This window comes from Perognathus longimembris, chromosome 11, assembly GCF_023159225.1.
Source record: "Perognathus longimembris pacificus isolate PPM17 chromosome 11, ASM2315922v1, whole genome shotgun sequence".
Lineage (NCBI taxonomy): Eukaryota > Metazoa > Chordata > Mammalia > Rodentia > Heteromyidae > Perognathus > Perognathus longimembris.
This window is the reverse complement of record NC_063171.1, coordinates 54279488-54299077: the sequence shown is the minus strand read 5'-3', so window position 1 is coordinate 54299077 and position 19590 is coordinate 54279488. Positions and strand designations below refer to the sequence as shown.

The 19590-nt window shown below is 37.2% G+C and overlaps 2 protein-coding genes across 4 annotated transcripts in view; one reads left to right on the top strand and one right to left on the bottom strand.

The window, feature by feature from the left end:
- The window catches only part of Syt14 (synaptotagmin 14), a 122171-nt gene extending 103152 nt beyond the window's left edge, over positions 1-19019 (top strand). For 2 of the 3 annotated variants that reach the window (XM_048357683.1, XM_048357681.1), the window contains 2 exons: positions 14719-14908; positions 18706-19019. In XM_048357683.1, coding sequence (XP_048213640.1) covers positions 14719-14908; positions 18706-19019 — 504 coding nt within the window. Of the gene's footprint in view, positions 1-14718; positions 14909-17420; positions 17478-18705 lie in introns of all 3 variants that reach the window. The other variant, XM_048357682.1, reaches the window with a different exon arrangement.
- Positions 5681-6545, bottom strand: LOC125359802 (zinc finger CCHC domain-containing protein 9-like). The gene has a single exon (XM_048357684.1). The coding sequence runs from the start codon at positions 6516-6518 to the stop codon at positions 5703-5705; it is 816 nt and encodes a 271-aa protein (XP_048213641.1). The 5' UTR covers positions 6519-6545; the 3' UTR covers positions 5681-5702.
- Positions 19020-19590: the final 571 nt, after the last annotated feature.

Sequence of the window (19590 nt, the reverse complement as noted above, 5' to 3'; positions counted from 1 at the left end):
TGTTTTGGTGGTTGAGTAGAATCCAGATGAGAGTCTTCTTTTTATCAGTCTGTTGCTATGTCTGAATTAGACCAGGCTCTCCTGGACATCTCTTGAGGAACCTTGAGTTGTGTTTCACAAAATTAGTGTTTATCTGATATGCTTAGTTTGCTGTGAGGTAGTTTCTAAAAGCTAATTTTGTTTACATTAGAAGGATGTGGGGGGATTTTAAAATAAAGATACTCAGGCCTTCATTCAGACACCTTGAATTAGAATATATTAGTGTCTCTTTAAAGCTCTGTAAGAGACTTTAATGCCTTCATTGCCATGGACTTGTAGAATCTACTTTATCTCTATTTATTATCTCTATTTATTCTTGACTGTTATTGCCTAGATACCCATTGCTAAAATGGGTCATTGCTAAGTTCTAAAACATTTGTTGGGTCTGACCATAATATTTAACCTGAGACAAATGATAACATTCAGAAAAATAATTGTAACAATTGCTAATGGAGTAAGATATTTATTTCAAGACTTCTGCTCAAATTACAACTAAGTAAACCATCACAAATCACCTTTAATACAATTAATTTTATCTAAAATACTTAATTTCTGGTGGGATTTGATTTTTCTTTTCTTTTCTTTTCTTTTTTTTTGCCAGTCCTGGGGCTTGAATTCTGGGCCTGGGTGCTATTCCTGAGCTTCTTTTGCTTCAGGCTAGCACTCCACCACTTGAACCACAGTAACACTTCTGGCTCTTTTGAATAGTTAATTGGAGATAAGGCTCATGGAGTTTCCTTCCCAGGCTGGCTTTGAATCACAATCCTCAGATCTCAGGCTCCAGAGTTGCTAGGATTACAGGCATAAGCTACTGGCACCTAGCTTTGGGATTAGATTTTATTAAGTAGTTGGAAATGGACAAGAGTGGAAAGTACAAAGCACTTCTGCATGCCAGTGTTAACCACTCTATTGCTTTAGCATTTCATTTAGATTTTTAAGTATTGGAATTGTCTTGATTTCTTAGAAGCCGACATATTTTGAGAACAGAAAAGGAATAAAATGCATTTTAAGAAGGACTGAAAGGGCTTGGAATGTAGCTTAGTGGTAGAGTGCTTGCCTAGCATTCACAAAGCCCTGGGTTCGATTCCTCAGCACCACATATACAGAAAAGGCCGGAAGTGGCACTGTGGCTCAAGTGGCAGAGTGCTAGCCTTGAGCAAAAAGAAGCCAGGGACAGTGCTCAGGCCCTGAGTCCAAGCCCCAGGACTGGGGCTTAAAGTGTCTTAATGTCTCCATAACTGGGGAGACATTAAGTTAATCATTAGTTAATCAGTTGTTAATTAGTTAATTAGTTGTTTCAGATCCTAGAACCTCAAAAATTGAGAGTTCTGAGTTGTACCCTTGATTTTTATCTCATTATCGTTTTTTCAAACAGGCCTTTTTGTGGGTCGATAGGGTATCACCTGCTGCCACCATCGCGTACTGTTGCTCTAAGGCCACATTGCGTGTGGCACCCTGCCGTGGCTGAGGTGTGTTGGTTGGCACAATTGAGTGCAGCCAAGAAGATGGACTCGGAGTAGGAAGTCCCTGTGGGTAGTTAGGAGGACTTCCTTGTCTCTTAAATCCCAGGTGTCTAACCTGAGGCTCTCAAGTGTGACTGTGGATCTGCCGCCACACAGAGAAGCTGCCGGATGCATAAACCTTTTAATGCTGTAAAATGTCGCTGAAATTATTACATGCCACTTCTTTCACAGATGAATTAGTAGACAGCCTGGTCAGATCAGAAGCTTTGTGATGTATAAAACCTTATAAAGGGAACTAGTCCATCAACAGACAAAAGTGTGACTAAAGCCTGTCTAGATGGAGTAGTATATAATTTCTGCATAAGTCTCTGTTTAGTGAATAAATACGTCACTGTATACTGGTCGAGAATCTTGCTCCAATAAAGGAGCATAAAGATTTTTTTAAAAAGGATTGACTTTATGGCAATGAGAAAACATGTCTCTCATTGTATGTAATGTATAATATCATTGAGTAGGTTTTCTTAGGATTCAACTTATTTAAACAAAATGTATTGTAGCACTAAAGACCTCAGAATTAAATTGTCAGGAAGTGACCATTTTATAATTTCCTAGACTTCATTGATCTTTTAGGAACACACAATTGGGGAAATGTACCACATGATCTATTACTTGTCCTCAAGACCATATTTATAGTGTAGTCCCACTTGGATATTCTGACATTCACACTGTAAAAATGATAAAAGGGATAAAAACAACATGAAAAGATTGGTTCCAAAATAGCATGTCATGATTAAGTGAAGTAAAAAGCATTGCTGTTTTTATATCTGTTAACATTTCATTTCTTAGTACATCTTCAATACTCTATGGAGATATGCAATATCAACATCATATAAAATAGCTGAGGTCAGTAGGAAGCTTCATGAAGCCTCTCAGAAATGTCCTTCTGTATTTGTACTTTAGGGAATGTATCATTTTGCCATTTCACTCATCAGTAACTTATTCATGACAATCGAAATTTGAACCAGAACCAATTTTCAAATAGTCTTCTTTGTGTCATAAGAGAATTATTACTATTTTAAAGTTTAAGAAAGGAAACTTGAGGTGATCATAAATTTAAACTGTGGTCATCATTATCCCAATTCCTTAGCTGAGAGTGTTTTAAAGATTTTTATCTGTTATAAATCAGCACACTTCCTGGGACTTGGCTTAAGCACTCAATAAATACTAGTTTTATTATTTCTGTCATCATCACAACAATTGTTTCTCTTGTCACCTTGGTTTTTTTTGGTAAGAATAGTTTAATTTGGTTTCTTTTTTGTGAGAATTTAGTGTGTTGCCATCACAACCTATTTTCTTACTATTAACATTGTATAAAATACTTTCTAATGTCTTCCCGTTTATATGGATACTTTTATCAATATATAGGTCGAATATGTTATAAAATGTGAAAGAAGATAGAAATTGTTAAATGATTTTATTTCCATCTGTTTGTTGTACAAGAGGAGTTTCATTGTGGTATTTCCATACACGTGGCAAATACCCTGATTAGAGTCACTCAACCCCTCTGTCATTCTTCCTTATCTCCATTTCCTTCTTAAAACAATTGGGTAGATATGTAAATTTTAACTTAATTTCACAATAGTATATATCATTACTGGTACTTAAGAGGTATCCAGTTTACTTTTATTATTCTAATAACATGTACATATATAGTGTGTATATACATGTACATATGTATATACATATCTCCTACATTTTTTATCATGGTTTGAATATGTCATGTTGCCCAAAAGGCTTATGTGTTGAAGACTTGATTCCCATTGTGCCAGTATTCAGAGGTGAGACTTTGCAGAAGTGATTGGGTCATGAAGGATCTGATCCAAACCACTGATAGACTGGATCTGTAATTTGATGTCGTTGTTGGGAAGAGATGTAAATTAGGAGATGGGGCCTATTTAGAGGAAGTAAGTCCTTTGGTGGTAAGATCTAGAAGGTTATACCTTGTCCCCGGCTCCTCCTATTATTTCCTGTGTTATTAGAGTCCTATTCCAAAAGTCATTACCTATGCTTGTATCTTCAAGATACCGCCATGTTTTCTTCTAGTCATTTCAAAGTGTTGCACTAAGGTCTTGGGTTCTTCTGGAATTGATTTTGCTACAACATGAGAGATGGGGACCTTGTTTCAATCTTTTACATGTAATAGCTTATTTTCTCTCAGCTACTATGATTTTGATAAGGTATCAGATGCTAATCTTTTGAGGATCTCTTATATGTGATGAGTTGCTTTAGTTTTATTGCTTTCAAATTTTCTGCTTGTATTTTACTTTCTGCAGTTTGACTGTCTATCTGTGTGTGGATAGCTTTTAGAGTATGCTATTTGGAGTTCATTGTTCTACTTGTATCTCCACATGATTGTCTTCCTTCAATTTGGAAAGTTTTCAATTACTACTTATTCAAGTGTTTTCTGACCATTTCCCTCTTCTGGGAGTCCCAAGATTTATATGTTATTATGTGTGAAGGCATATAGGTCTTTAAGGCTGTCTTCATTTTCTCATCTTTTTTTTCTTCCCACTGACTGGACATATCAATTTGACCTATATTCAGATTCACTTTTTCTTCCAGTTCAAATCTACTATTGATTGCCTTTATTGAATTTCTCATTTCAGTTGCATTTTCAAATGCAGAATTTCTGTTTGGTTTTTTAAAGTAATTTTTGTCTATGACGAACCACTTCTTTGGTGAGGCACTGTTCTCATATTTTTAATTATTCTGTAGATGACATGGATTTCATTAGTTCTGTGAATATAGTTAAAGGAGCTGATTATAAGTCTTTGTCAAGCTGAATGTCTAGACTTTTTGGACAATTTTTATTGAATGGTTTTCTTGGCGTTTGTTTACAATGCTTTCTTGTTTCTTTGCATGTCATGCTTGTGTGTGTGTGTGTGTGTGTGTGTGTGTGTGTGTGTGTGTGTGTGTGTGTGTGTGCATGCGTGCGCTCATCCTGGGGCTTGAAATCAGGACCTAGGTGCTGTTTATGAGCTTTATTTGCCCAAAGCTAGCACTCTACCACTTGAGCCACACTTCCACATCTGGCTTTTTGGTGGTTAATTGGAGATAAGGTTTTCATGGGCTTTCCTGCAAGGCTAGCTTTGAGCTACAGTCTTCTGAGTAGCTAGGGTTGCAGCTGTGAACCATTGCCTCCCTCCTTTAAAAAAATAAGGTGGAATTATTTTATTAATTTTCAATATTTTTTGTCAGTTGTATGACTTGAACTAGGGGCATGGACACTGTCTCTCAGCTCTTTTGTTCAAGGCTAATGCTGTACCACTTTGAGCCACAGCTCCACTTCTGGTTTGTGAGTGGTTAAATGAAGAGTCTCATGGGGACTTTTCTGCCTGGGCTGGCTTCCAACCACGATTCTCAGATTTCAGCCTCCTGAGTACCTAGGATTACAGTCGTGAGCCACTGCTACCCAGAGAAAAGGTAGAAATTTAAATGTTCTAAAGTACCACCTTTAGAAGCAGTCTTCACTCCCTAGTTTATTATTGTTATTGTTCTTGCACCTGCTTTTTGTTTGAAGACTTTCTTAGATTAATTCTGCATCACTGCTATTATTTTTTTAAGCAAATAAAAATATTCTTTTATTTCACAGTAAAAAAATAAAATTTTGTGACAACTTATAAATAAGTTTCTTTTATAATAAGTTGAGTGTTGGATCTAGCAAAAAACATAACCATTAAGAAATACAAAGCAATATACATTGTTTAGGGTTAGTTCTTTTTCTGCAAAATTTCACTTAAAAAAAAACTACAATTGTTACAATCAGGCAGATAACCACTTAGTTATGCCTAAATTCTGTTCCTTAGTATGTTTGTTGCTCTTTGTTGTGGTACACATCTGTAATCCCAGCACTTGGGAGGTTGAGGCAGAAGAAACACAATTCCAGGCCAGCCTGGACTACATAGTGAGACTCTTGTCTCCAAAAAAAAAGAAAGAAAAGCTTTCAGAGAATTCAATATTACACATTTCTTCAGATATTTTCTTTTTGTTTCCTAAACAGGGTAGAAGTACTCCTTGAAGGGACAGTGATATCCACAATAAAAACTTGCTTTTAAGAGTGCCCAGGATCATCTAACTGTAAAGCAGGTCTGGGTTGGGAAGTAACGATGAGGTGGCAATTAACAACAGTAGTAATCTTTATTAAAAGTTAACGACTTTTGGTATTTTTGTTTTAGGATTCTGTGGTTTAGGGACATCCAATATTTCTTCATAGTCTGCACTCATCCCCTTTGCCCAGCGACCAACTGTAACCACTCGATCTGGATTCTGACTCTCAGGGCAATCTTTCTTAAAATGTTCCACAGAGCCACAGAGTTTGCAACCACCACCATCAGCATAGACTCCTTTGAGATTATCAGGACAGGATCTGGACAGGTGCCCCATCTCTCCACAAACAAAACATTTTGCAAATGGAAACTCGCCCAGAGCGGGGTCAACTTTAGCTCTGCACTTGGTTATTTCATGTTCCGTGGACCCACACCGATAGCATATTCCAGTGCCCATATCTTGATTTTCAAGGGCAGCTGGGCAATCTGCAACTCCATGGCCAGGTTTCCTACAATGGAAGCATACCATTGCATTTTTCTTTGCTGCTTGTCTTTTTAATCGTCTTCCTTCCCGCCGATTGTCTTTCTTTAAAGCAACTGCAATTTCTTCTCTTACTTCCTGGCTGTTTGTTGCTATTATCTCTCCATTGTGAACCATCTGGGAGTTCTGTCTTAGGTATTCCATGAACCCATTCACATCTTCATTTAAGTACTCCTTTTTCTTTTTGTTCTTTTTATGCTTAGCCTGGTGTGCATCATTCTTAAGGGACAACCTACTGGCTTCAAGTTGTTGATGTTTTGGAAGGTTCTGGCTCCTTCCTTCTAAGGATCCTTTCTTCATGTCCTCCCATGATGTTGCAGACAAGGGCCTCTTATTATGGTTGGTACTAACTCTTGCCCACCTGGTCATGATGTCATCAGAGGTTCCTTAATTATCGCACGTGCAGCCTCGGGAGCAGCCGAGTCCACGCAACAGAGCAGCCCCGCCTTCCCTCCGGAGGGAGGCGGGCTGTCCTTTCTGCATCACTGCTATTATTTATCATGTATACCTACTGAACTCTCTGGTTCAATTAGTGGCCACTGAGTAGTTGGACTAAAATTTCCTTAAATAACTTAAATCTATAAATCTTTTAGTGAGGAAGCTCTATTTATTGAAGCACGCCTTCACTGTTCAGTAGCTAGTTTACGGCTATGTCTTAGCTTTTATTTCCCACATGCATAGAGCCTCAAGGTCAGCAATATGTAAACAATGAAGGCATTCTCAGGTCTTTTCTAGGCAGGTACAAAGCCTAGCACATGTGCATGGATGTCTAGTTTTCCAGGAATGCATGAGAGCCTTTCAAAGATGGCAGTGAACATCTTATAAGATTTTCCTCTCCTTGTTTTTCATCAACCTCCTGTTAGTTTCAACTAGTACTGCCCCAAGTAGCTTCACTATTGAACACTTAATAATTGTTTCCAGCAATTCCCGTAATACATTTATTCTGCTCCCATAGATCAAGGTCCAGGTCAAGTAAAATCAAGACAAAGACTTGAGATTGTAACCTTCCAGAGAGCTACCAGACACAGGTTAAGTTATGACAGTTCTGAATGACTGATTTTACTGTTAGCAGACTTGGAAGGCTCTTAGTTTGCAAAGGTTCCATGGATCTCTGGGTAATAGATAAGAAATAGAGCAATTTTAAATGCTACAAAGCTTTTCTTAAATAAATACTCCTCAGACTGGTACAAAACTTTGGTTACTTCAGAATTGAAAAAGTTTACTTTGGCAGTTTTTGCCGGTGTACATGTTGCTTTTATGACAGGAGAAGACTTCCTTACCTTACCCTTCTGTCCTTAAATATCTTGAGTAGAGATATGTCACCATCTAGGCCAATTTCCTAGAAGTCTACTCTGTCAGTGTCTTATGTGCATATCCTAGATGGACACTGGTAAGTGAAATGTGATAAAATGACCCAACATGATCATCCAATTAAAGAAAACTTAAGATCATGATTAGAAGAAAGATACAAGTCCCAAAATTCAAAGAATCAAAATTAACAAAAACAAGCTCACCTACAGATTGAGCTTAAGACTCTCTCCCTTATCCGTACTCCTTCCTCTCCACTCCTCCCACCCCAACGTTACATCACATGTGTCCAAAGTGCATAGTGGTAAAAGATACCATCAAGTTACCAAAATAAAATTGTCTTACAGTGATACATTTTTAAAGCACTTGCCATAGTACTCTCAGACTCTTGTGACTGGGCAGGATATGAACAAAACATCTCCATTTTTGATGGAGAAAAATGAGATTCTCAAGAGGTAAATCTTCTCAAGTCATAGAGCTAGCAACAGAAACAGGAGCTCAACTCTTTTGATTTCTTGCCAAGTATTCTTTATACTACTAGGTAATCAGATCGTTAGAGAAGATTAGTAGTAAGAAAGCCTCAACTTTGGTATGTTTTCTTTTTTTGTTTGTTTATATTTGTTTCCAAAGTAAGGTTTTACTCTCTATCCCAGGCTGGATTTGAATTGAGGATGCTCTTGCCTCTGCCTTTCAAGTTGTGGGATAACAGACATTTACTACCATCCCTGGCCTTGAGATGCTTTCTAGAAGAAAAAAATACCAGGCTATATCTGGTTGGTTATGTGAAATTAAAAGCCTAAGAAAAAAATCTCAAGATTTGGAAAATATGATGCGTGAAAAATATTTGACTATATTGTGACCACACAAAATACAATGTGAGGAAATGAAGATCAGGTTACTAGCAATGTGCTGAAAGAACCAGGGAAGAAATTACTGAAGATTCAAACCCCAAATATACATTTTGCTAATTTTCCACCAGGTGTCAGCAGCACTTTAAACAATAGAAATTGTAGGGACTATTTGGAAGTGACTCTGTGTGTGTGTGTGTGTGCGCGCGCGTGCGCGCACACGCGCACGTGCGCCAATCCTGGAGCTTGAACTAAGGGCCTAGACTCTGTTCCTGAGCATTTTTGCTCAGGGCTAGCACTCTACCACTTGACCCACAAGTCCACTTTCAGCTTTTTGGTAGTTAATTGAAGATAAGATTCTCTCAGACTTCCCTGCCTGGGCTTGCATTGAACCGTGATCCTCAGATATCAGCTTCCTGAGTAGCAAAGATTACAGGCATGAACTGGTGCTTGGTGAATGTCTAAATTCTTCAACTATTACACTGTCTTTCATTCCCTTTATTCTCATCATCAGATAGTTTGTACTTCAGTACTTTCAAAAATGTCCTATATTAGTTTGAACTGCGTTCAATATTTTACCTTCAACATTATTACAATCGTCTAACCTCATGTAAGAATATTAACTGCTATACTCAAGTATAAATTCTCACTTCCTAGAAGACTCAAAATATTTTGAAGAAACTGAGTCAGCAGGGGGCAGCACAATCTTACAATGTTGAAAATTTGGTCAACTGGCCATTCAGAAACAAGATTGTGTGGTTCCTGGGTTTTCAAGCATTAAACTCTTACTCAAATGAAATATTACTTATAACTCAAACATAGAGTGCAAATGAAAGCGGTACTTTAACAGAAGTCCTACGATATTTATCTATAAAATCAAATGTTGGAAGTAATGGGCTTGTATAATTTTTACATTAACTAGAGAAGCATAACATGAGATGAAAACATTACCAGTCTCACTTATAAACACATGCAGAAACCCAAACATTTTAAAACTCAATTCAACAAAAGAAATTAATTATGCCACATGCTGTGTGGTGTGTGTGTGTGTGTGTGTGTGTGTGTGTGTGTGTGTGTTTTCTTTCTTTAAATAGATATCCTAAGAGAACATGAGGGAAAAAACCTTTCAAGCCAACGTCATACCATGCAGAAATGTCAAACTGATTATGTTCATATTGAGTGCAGCAAATGTGGGTATATAACATTGTATATTCTTGCATATGGTATAAATTGTGATCACAGGATTTTTTTGTTCATGACTACTTCCACATGCTACTGTAGTCAAATGCGGGTGATGTGAAATCTTTTGCTTTTACTTGTTTTACAGTTAATTTTTCTTTTACCTTAAAATTTCTTAGCAGCTACACCAATTTTCCATTATTATTATGTAGGGCTTAGGAAAGAACACGGATTTCTGGCTTCTCTTTTCAACTCTCCTCAACTCCCTGAATGTCAGTGATGCTCAAGCAGTGTGCTGATGTATTCTTCCCTCTTCCCTGTCTCCTGCCAGACAATAGGACTGCACGCGATGCCCAGTGAGAAGCACAAGGCAGGTCCAGGGCGCACCCATTTGAGCCAAAGCAGCAATTTCACTCTCTCCTCGGGAACGTGGGTGAAGGCCCCCTAGGGAATGCAGGGACAGACGATCTGGCTGATTGCCTCTAGTTTATAACTATTTCTTCTGCCTAAGCGTCCATATCTTTTTCTTATGACCATAGAACCCTGATTTTACCTGGGGAACTGACCTACTCCTGTACAACAGGTAAAGACACCCTTGTCTACAACACATCCTGTCAGGAATGTATGTTTATCTCTTTGATGGTTTCTTTACCCTTGTAAAAACCACCAGGCTTCCTCCATGAAGGCTCCACCCCAATGATTTTTATCTAATTTAATGCCTTCTCCAAAGTTCCCATCTCGAATCACCAGAGTCAGAATAAGTGTCTACCCTCTTAACATGAACACATGACTTTAGGGATTCAATTCATGCATGAGTCAGAAAAGAACTCTGTTCAAAATGTAGCACAAACTTGCTTTCTCCAAAGCCCTTGTTAAATCTCCTGGGCCCTGTGCATTCGGGAAGCTGCCCTTTTTCTCAGAGGATTCAGGACTGTAGAAAACCATCTGGCAAAAAAAAAGAATGAAAAGACTACCTGAAAATGAAGACAAATTTGGGAAGCAAACTTAAGAAATAGATCAAGAGGAACTGGTTTCTGTGACAGGTTGAGGTCTGGATCAATGAGTGCCTGAAGTCTCCTTTGTACGAACATTGTTCTGTTCCCTTGTATTGCTGAACATTTTGTCACCTGCATTCTAATGCACACCATACACCCCTGTCTCAAGAAGATTGTCTCCCAGGATGCTCTGAAGTGTAATCTATTCATCCATGGCGCTCTTCCTCAGGCTGTCCAATAGATAACTGCTTTTTACAGCCTCTACCATTATTTCAGTCTGGCTCCTTACGTTGGCATTGCAGGGGGTCAGCAGGGGTCAGGATCCTGAGGGGGTAGGAAATGAGTCCTAGAGAAAGCTTTTCAGTAGGGGTGCTCTAGCTTTGCAGCAGTAGGCGATGTCCACCCTCTTCCCAATTAGCACCTCATGTACCCCCATCTCCCTGTTTTCAGAAAAGTGTCATGGAAGCATTTTGTGTATAAATAAAACTTAAAACGGAGTACCAACTTCCAGCCATAGTGAGAACAAGTTCAACAGAAATGTATTCACAATTCTGGTCATGATTATACAGTTCCATTTTACCTTAAAAATGTTGGGCCTGAATAGCTACAAGTAAGCTGGAATTGACTCAATATTGGCGAACAGCTCAGTATGTTTACTTCTGAGGCAATCTGTTGTCATTTTAATTGTGTGACTTTTCTGGATGAGTTTCTAAGTTCACACCTAATTGTAACCTCTGTGACACCGCCAAGGAAATAGAAATGACTGGCATAGGCACTAATCCTGGTGGTGATAAACATGATGCAGAGTTTCTTCATGTGTCTGAAAACTCAGAGCACTTTTTCTCTATTCTCACAAAGTTGTTTAGAATCCTTACCCTCTGGCAGAAGACTCTGAGGGAAGGAAGTAGGGACTATTACAAATAAGATATTCTGCAAGGTGGGAAGAAGTTTTACTTTGGGCAGCCTGTGGGGGACTATTCCTGTAAGTGGGCCGACTTATGATGGGCACTTATGTGACTTGGGTTATTCACTTGCAGTTCCTGGCACCCAGGCAAGCCCCAGTGATAAATTAGTGGCAGGTGCCCAGAGATTCAGGGGAGTGCGTGGAAAGGGGCAGCATGCCCCTAGGAGCCGAGCGAAGGGAGACCCACTGGAGCATGCAGTAGCCCCATGGAATTTGAATTCAGTATTATTACTCAGTTTACGTAGTGATTCTGTGCTGCTTCTCTATGCTCAATGATCTTAAAATGTTCAGCACTTAGGCCACGGGCAATGGAAAGGCCATGAGCTTAACGCATTTTCTAGGGTAGGAATTTAAAAATAAGACCTTTTAAAGAATTGGATTTTTTTTTCCTGTTGTTTAAATGCTACTGTATTTCAGCTGGGCTTACTTGAATACAATGTGATCACCAAGGATTTTAATGACCTTGCTTTCTTGTTGGGCTCAGAGATCAGCATTTTCACACAGTAATTGGACCTTAGGACTCAGGCCTTTCCTATCACTTCCTTGGTGCTAGCATGACCTCTGTGTTAGCAGACGGCCATTATCCTCACATCTTATTATCTGATGATGTTAATGTGAAAAATACTGTGTTATGTAGAATTGATTTCGCCATATTCTAACAGATGCCACTGGTATAATAGCTTAATGTAACAAATGCACCAAATATGTTCAAGCATGTTTTTGACACTATTTTCATAAGTGGTGATATATCCTAATTGAAACTTACTAAAATTATGTTTTCTCCAACTGTCATGAAAACATACCAAACCATGTGGGGTGTGTGTGTGTGTGTGTGTGTGTGTGTGTGTGTGTGTGTGTGTGTGTGTGCGTGTGCTGGTGATTTAGCAATATAAGATATATATTCTTTTTGGCTTCTTACTCTGATTTAGAATTAGATTTGAAAATTCAAGGATTTTATCCTTCTGAAGATTAGTCCATGGAGCTAATTCAATTTCCAAAGATGTGTTAATTCTCCCTCATGACATATTGTAATAGGTTTAAACTTGAAGGTTTAGTACAACATTTTAAAAATACAATATTAGAGGGAGTGGCCTGTCTGCCTACTTACTTCTTTCCTTCCTTCTCCTCCCTCCCCTCCCTCTCTCCCTCCTCCCCTTCCTTCCTAACCTATGTAATGAAGGAAGATTCTAGGAATTGTCAAAGAAAACCCTAAATATTTTCTTAACTACTACACATTTGTGTTTAGTATTCCCTTGCATCCTATAATCTTTTCTTATGCCTTTTTTCTTGTAAAACCCAACACACCTAGAAAAGAGTAAATACCAGAGACAGTACCACCTATTTCTGACAAAAGAACTACCATCTAGGTCAAGAAACTTAAAAATGGCCATTTCTACCACCGTGAATTTCCATTGTGCATTCTCTGGTCATTGTTCTTTTTCTCCCTTTCTCAGAGTTAACCACAATTTTTACTTGCATCTAATTACTGGGTTGCTTTTCTTTATAGTCTTACTACCTATTCATGTGCTTGGAGCACTATGGCTTAGTTTGCCTGTGGTCTTTGTTGTTGTTTTGGCTTGAGCTTTCTTTTTAATGTGCATAGATGGAAGTACACTGGAATCCTTGTGGGTTCAATAGTGTTCACTCAAAGCTACCTTTGTAGACACTGTAACAGCTTTCTTGGCTATATATATAGTGTTTTGTTGTAGAAAATCACAACAACTTGTTCATCCATTCTGTGGTCCAAACAGCATCCGGCACTAATAATGCTGTGGACAGTTGTCCATGTCGTTTGACAAACTCCACATATGTTTCTAATGGTGTATATGTGGGAGTGCAATTGCCAGCACACAGTGTATGTGCATCGTTAACGTTTGTTAAAGCAGTACCACTTCACACTCCCACCAGAAGAAAAGCTACTTCCATCTCCCCGTGTTCTCTTCACACTTGCTATTCTTCTAGCCCATCTGTTGCTTGTGGTACCTCCTGGTTTTAATTTCCATTTCCTTGATTGGTAATGAAGTCAAGAAATGCAGAGAAGTCTGTTGATATTTTCACTGAAGTTGTATTAATCTATAGATCAATATGGACACAATGTTCAAAAAATGGATCCTTCTAATACATTAGCATAGTTTATCTATGTAACAGTTTTCAATTTGTCAGTAAGATTCGTCGTTTTCCATATAAAAGATTTGCATATCATGTCATTCAATGTATTCATTTCTAGCTATCTTATATATTAATGCTAAAATTAAGTGATATATATATATGTATATATATCCTGGGGCTTGAACTCTAGGCTTGGGCACTGTCCCTGAGCTATTTTTGTTGCTCAAGGCTAATGCTCTACCACTTGAGCCACAGCTCTACTTCCAGCTTTTTGGTGATTAATTGGAAACAAGAGTCCTATGGACTTTCCTGGCTGGCTTCTTACCATGATCCTCAGATCCCAACTTTCTGAGTAGCTACAGTTGCAGGTGTGAGCCACTAGCACCTGGTTATGATAATTTTATCTTCCCTGTTCTTACTGTATTTACTCATGTGTTTACTTGGTTAGTTACTGAGAGAAGTGTGTTAATATTGCCATTGGTTATGAATTTCTTTATTTCTCTTTCTATTTATACAATTCTTACTTTATATATGTCGAGCCTATGTTTTGAAGTGTGCACAAATTTGCAATTATTTTATCTTCCTAGTGAATGAAATGATTTATTATCATTAGTGTATTTCACCTCAGTAATGGTTACTTCTTTAAAATCAACCCTGATTACTAATTATTGGTTTTAATGTGGCTACATCAAGGGTTTTGGTTTTGGGGTTTTTTTGGTTTTTGTTTTTTTTTTGGTTTCTGTATGTGTGGCAAATTTCACTGTTTTTAGCTTTTCTGCATCTCTATGTTTCATATGTTGGCTTATGAATAGGAGACAGCTTTATTTACTGAAAGCATGCCATTCTTTGTCTTTAAAGGCATGATTAAGACATTTGATGTGAGTGAATGAAAATCAGTGTCAGTGTTTTAGGTCAATAACCCTTTAGCCAACTTTCTCATCTCCTATTACTTTTTTGAATCCTATATAAGGAAAAGCTATCCAGGAACTGAAACAATTAAAGACAATATTTTTTAAACTGGTGTTTGGGAAATTTTGATGTACCAAATCTTGTCTTTATTGTGATTTACCTACCAAGTTCCAGCAAACATGTATTAACATTATATCTCTTAATACGTTTTGGTTTTGTTTGCAAAATACTATAAAAATTTCATTGTTGCTTTACAGGGCTGTGACTCCCAAATGAGCGTGTCAGAAATGTCATGTAGTGAAAGTACCTCCTCATGTCATTCTCTTGAACACGGCTCAGTTCCAGAAATTCTCATTGGCCTGCTCTATAATGCCACAACTGGAAGATTAGCAGCAGAAGTGATAAAAGGCAGCCACTTCAAAAACTTGGCAGCAAACAGACCACCCAGTGAGTGAAAAAATTTATTCTAATGTTTTCTGCACTTATGGGACTCTCAGCATTAGGGCTTCAATGCTATCATTTTAGTCTTAACCAATCAAAATGAAATGGCGAATCATCAGCTAATCTGTTTCATGTTTTCTATTTCCAGTCATTTGGGAAGTAGAAAAATTTGAAATTCAAAATATTAATTGTATGGTGACAGGAATCTTAATTTTTCATGGTATCTACAGAATAAGTTATCCCTATCATAAGACATCTTATAATGCCAGAAAAAGTTACAGGGTTGGTTTTTTTTTTTAAAGTGACATGCACAAATATGAGCAGAAATGTATGTATCTATTGTAGTTAACTGCAAATTAATGGTATCTTCTGTCTGCATGCAGTAATCTGAACAAATGTATTTACATCTACATTTTCCCTTTTTTTCCTCTGAATAATTTAAGAAGAAACGATTTCTTCACACATTCTTTTCCTTTAAAGTTATAGGAATGATGGGTGGGCTCAGTACAAGCATGTCTTTAGCATGTACAATGCCCTGGGTCCCATACCCAGCACCAAAAGAGGAAATAATTATAAACCATTGTTGCAGCACTGTCTGTTCTTAGATGAAATCAGCTTTACCAGTACCAGAGCATCTAGAATCCGCACTGTTAGTTACTTACCATAGGCGGCTGGAAGAGCAGGCAGGCAAGTTCTCTCTGCCTAGACTTTCTGCCTCTCTTCTTTCTCTCTCCCAGTTCAAGAGGGCAAAGGCTAGGTTTTAAGAGGACAGAGAAATTGTTCTCCAGCATTCTTCCCAAGCAGTTTGTTACAATCTATGACATCAAAACTGAGAACAGACCAATTTCTCTACATTCTCTAATATAAAGTTATTAATAGCCTGGATTAATATTTTGAAGGGCAATCTCAAGTGCTATATCAGAGAAAATTGGCTTCAAGATTCCTAGAGACTTGCTTAGTGCAGTCTTTTATTCCAGGTATCAACAACCAATTTAAGGAGGGGGGAGCTTTTTCATCCTCAAATTAAATGAAATTTGCTTTGAAACATCATAAAATTCATTATTCAGTGGAGGTGTAAAGTCATAAAAATATATTTGGTTTGTCCCAAGAAATGTTGAAAAACTTGCTTTTTGTGTATGTCATAGAATGCATCTGTCCCCACATTAAATGTGTGAAGGCTAAAATTAGTCACATTTCTTACCCTTAACGACTAATCTAATTCCCCTAAATCTGTTTTCTTTTTATAGATGAAGTTAAAGTTTCATCTATCACAGGGTAATTTCACGATGTAAGTCTGACAAAGAAGCATAAAAGAAAGCTAGAATTTAGTATTACTCCCTTTCTCATTTCAAGGAAAAAATTTAATGGGGGAAAATAAGCCATTCTTGAAATGAACAAACTCAAATGGCCTAGAGACAGCCTGGATGGGAAGTGTGGGTAGAAGCTAGGCCCAGTGGTGCCAGGCGGCTGCAGTCCTATACCCACCTGGGCTTCACACATCCAGTGTCAAAAGAGCTGGAACACTACCCCAGACAAGCACACCATAATTTGGGGTCACATGGAGCCACAAGCTACCAGTTTCCTTCTCATATTTTAGCAAATAGTTTGATACATTTTTGGACAGAGCGCGAAGTGGAGATGTGAAAGAAGCAGCAGAATGCAATTCTATTCTCCTAAAATAGAAAAACAGGAATCAGGCTCGGGGTTGTGTAAGAAAGATTCGCATATGCAACATAGAGTCTGTCTTTCCGATTAAAGAGTGAGTTATAGCATTTGCCATTGTTTAGGGATTAGATCCTCAATATAAGGTTATTAAGGGTGTTAGCTGGAGGCAGCTAATAAGTAAATGGGAAGTTCATTTTTTTTCAATCATTATGTGAAAGTAGAATGTAAAAGAAATATAAGATACTTTGATAAAGTAAAACACAAGACAGTTCTATCATTTGTTCTAAACTGTATGAAATTATAGTCCTTCATATATATCTAGGTACTAAGTTTTGAACTGTGTTATAAACTGAACAATCTGTTTTATCCAAAGCAACATGCAAGAGAAAAAACGAGTTTGATTTTATAGTTTGCAGAACTTCGTTTTACATTACATTGAAAGTAATAAAACTATTACTTTGAAATATTAAATATTGCATGGATAAATTTAAAATTTAGCATAATAATGATAACCCTATAATGCCTTTTAGTCAGTCTTTAGTAGTGTGATAATTTGCATGATTCTATGTTCAATGTGCTTTAGACCAAGAGGATGTCATTATAAAGATGTCCCCCTTTAAAACAGTGTAATTTTTGTGTAAGATTACACAAGGATGTTGAAAATTTTCATTCCATGAAATTTACCCAACAACCCTTTTGTTTAACCCTCTACCTGAATTAAAATGCTAAAGTTTGTGTTTTTCCACTCCAGTGCACAATGTTTCCTCTTTAATTCTGACCTTTGACCCTCTCTCACCCAACGATTGACATCTGGTCATTATTTCTTTTACTGCTTTCCACCCCCTGTTGTCAGATGGACTGTTCTGTTGTCTAAAACACTTGATAGGTGGACAGGTTTATATAATCCGAGGTGAGTTCCTGTAGAGGCTAATTGGATGTTGTCTTTTCATGCAAAAACAAAATATCCTAAAACTTGCCAGCAGTGAAACTGTCCACCATGTTGGTTTCTAAAAATATGCACATTAATTATCTGTGATACTTTAAATAAAACTAACTTAGAATTTATCTCTGATTATGGATGATGGTATTCAGAGTATTTACAAAATATGCAAAACTTTTTTTAAAGTTTTAATTTTTCCCACTTCTTTGTATTTTGATTTATACAACAGAAATAGATATTTGGTGAGAAATATTGCAATTGTCTTTGAAATTAGTTGCATTTTGATGTGAAGTACACATGATGGATCAACATGCTGAAGATCATTTGCATGAGTCGAGAGAACTTGAAAACACAATCTTTTAACGAGAGGATTTATCTACCATATAATCAGGCAATGAAATGTTTTGTTTTACTTTGTACAATGAACATCACATCAACTTTTTATAATTCATGAAAATAGTTAGGATATAATTCTTAAAATTTTACATTAAATTGGACCTAAAAGAAACCTTATAGTATTTATTTTAATTGAAAAAAAGCACATTAAATGTACTCTTGCATGAAACCAGAGGAAGTTTGACTTGATTTGCCGAACATTGAACTCTTAGTACATTTGGCTTCATTTTGGCCCTTAAATGTTTGGAATATATATTTAAAAACCACATCCATGCAGAGATTTTTTTGACATTTCATCTTAAGCTGTTTTAATGTCATCTTTGCATTCTTGTCTTCCTTTTTCCCTCTTCACCATTTGCCTTCATTTCTATTTGTTTGTTTATTCTTATTCTCTGAAAACACAGTGGAATGCTTTACAGTGTTGTGGCTAATTGAGCTTGCTAAGTGTTTATTAATGCTATGATGTCCTGCTTAGTGAAGCTAAATGGGAATGGTAATGGGCGGGGGTAGTGGGAGGCCAAGGATGGATGGGAAGGGTAAAGAAAGGATTATGAGGTATACCTTTAAATTCTATTATGGAGAAACAGTAAGGTGAAGATATTACTTTTCCCAGAATATTTTCAGCCTACCTAGCATTCTCTGTACTTAATTTTATAAGCATACATCAAAATGGAATTGGTTACATTTCCATTAGACATGGTATACACCATATCCTTAGAAGATGCATCTAATTAATGCCAATGTTTCCTGATTTGAATTCATTTCAAATGATATTTGTGGTATGTTGATTTTTTTTCTTCAGATACATATGTTAAGTTAACTCTGCTGAATTCCATGGGTCAAGAGATGTCCAAATGCAAGACATCCATCCGCAGAGGGCAGCCAAATCCAGTGTACAAGGAAACTTTTGTTTTTCAAGTGGCCCTATTTCAACTCTCTGATGTGACACTGATACTGTCCGTGTATAACAAACGCAGCATGAAAAGAAAAGAGATGATAGGCTGGATTTCTTTAGGTCTGAACAGCTCTGGAGAAGAGGAGCTCAATCACTGGACTGAAATGAAAGAGTCAAAAGGACAGCAAGTATGTCGATGGCATGCATTACTGGAGTCATGAATAGGATAAACAGGAAATTGAGCCAAGGCAGCATTATTTCTGATTACAACCCTGCTGTTTTGACCTGGTCACCATGAGAAGAGCTGTGCTTTAAAGAATCATACTCAACATTCTACCAAAATGCTTTAAAGTCTATGAGAAAGAACATCTAATACTGACATAAAGGAAGAAAAGATCTATCTCTGGTAGAGTTCGTTTGAGAGACTTACGTCACTATTGTTAAATTAACAATCCTCCAGAAAATTAATAACAGGCCTTTGATTTGAGTTTTACTTTATCAAAAGATCCAGTAATTTTATGGAAGATTATAAATGGTTTGAAAAATCCGAATTTTAGTTGCAACACTCTTTTCAAATCACCTTACATGTACTTTAACCATCTACCTACATTTCGACCAGCCAGTCCCTGGTATTTATAAATTTCTTTAATTTTCACCAACACTATTGTAAGTCATATCTAATAGTGAAGGGTTTCAATTACATTGGAGATGGGTCATTTCAGAAGGTGGTTTGTTATTTCCCTGCCCTTCATTTCTTTGTGCCTCATTTCTTCTCCAAATCTAATTGTAAGC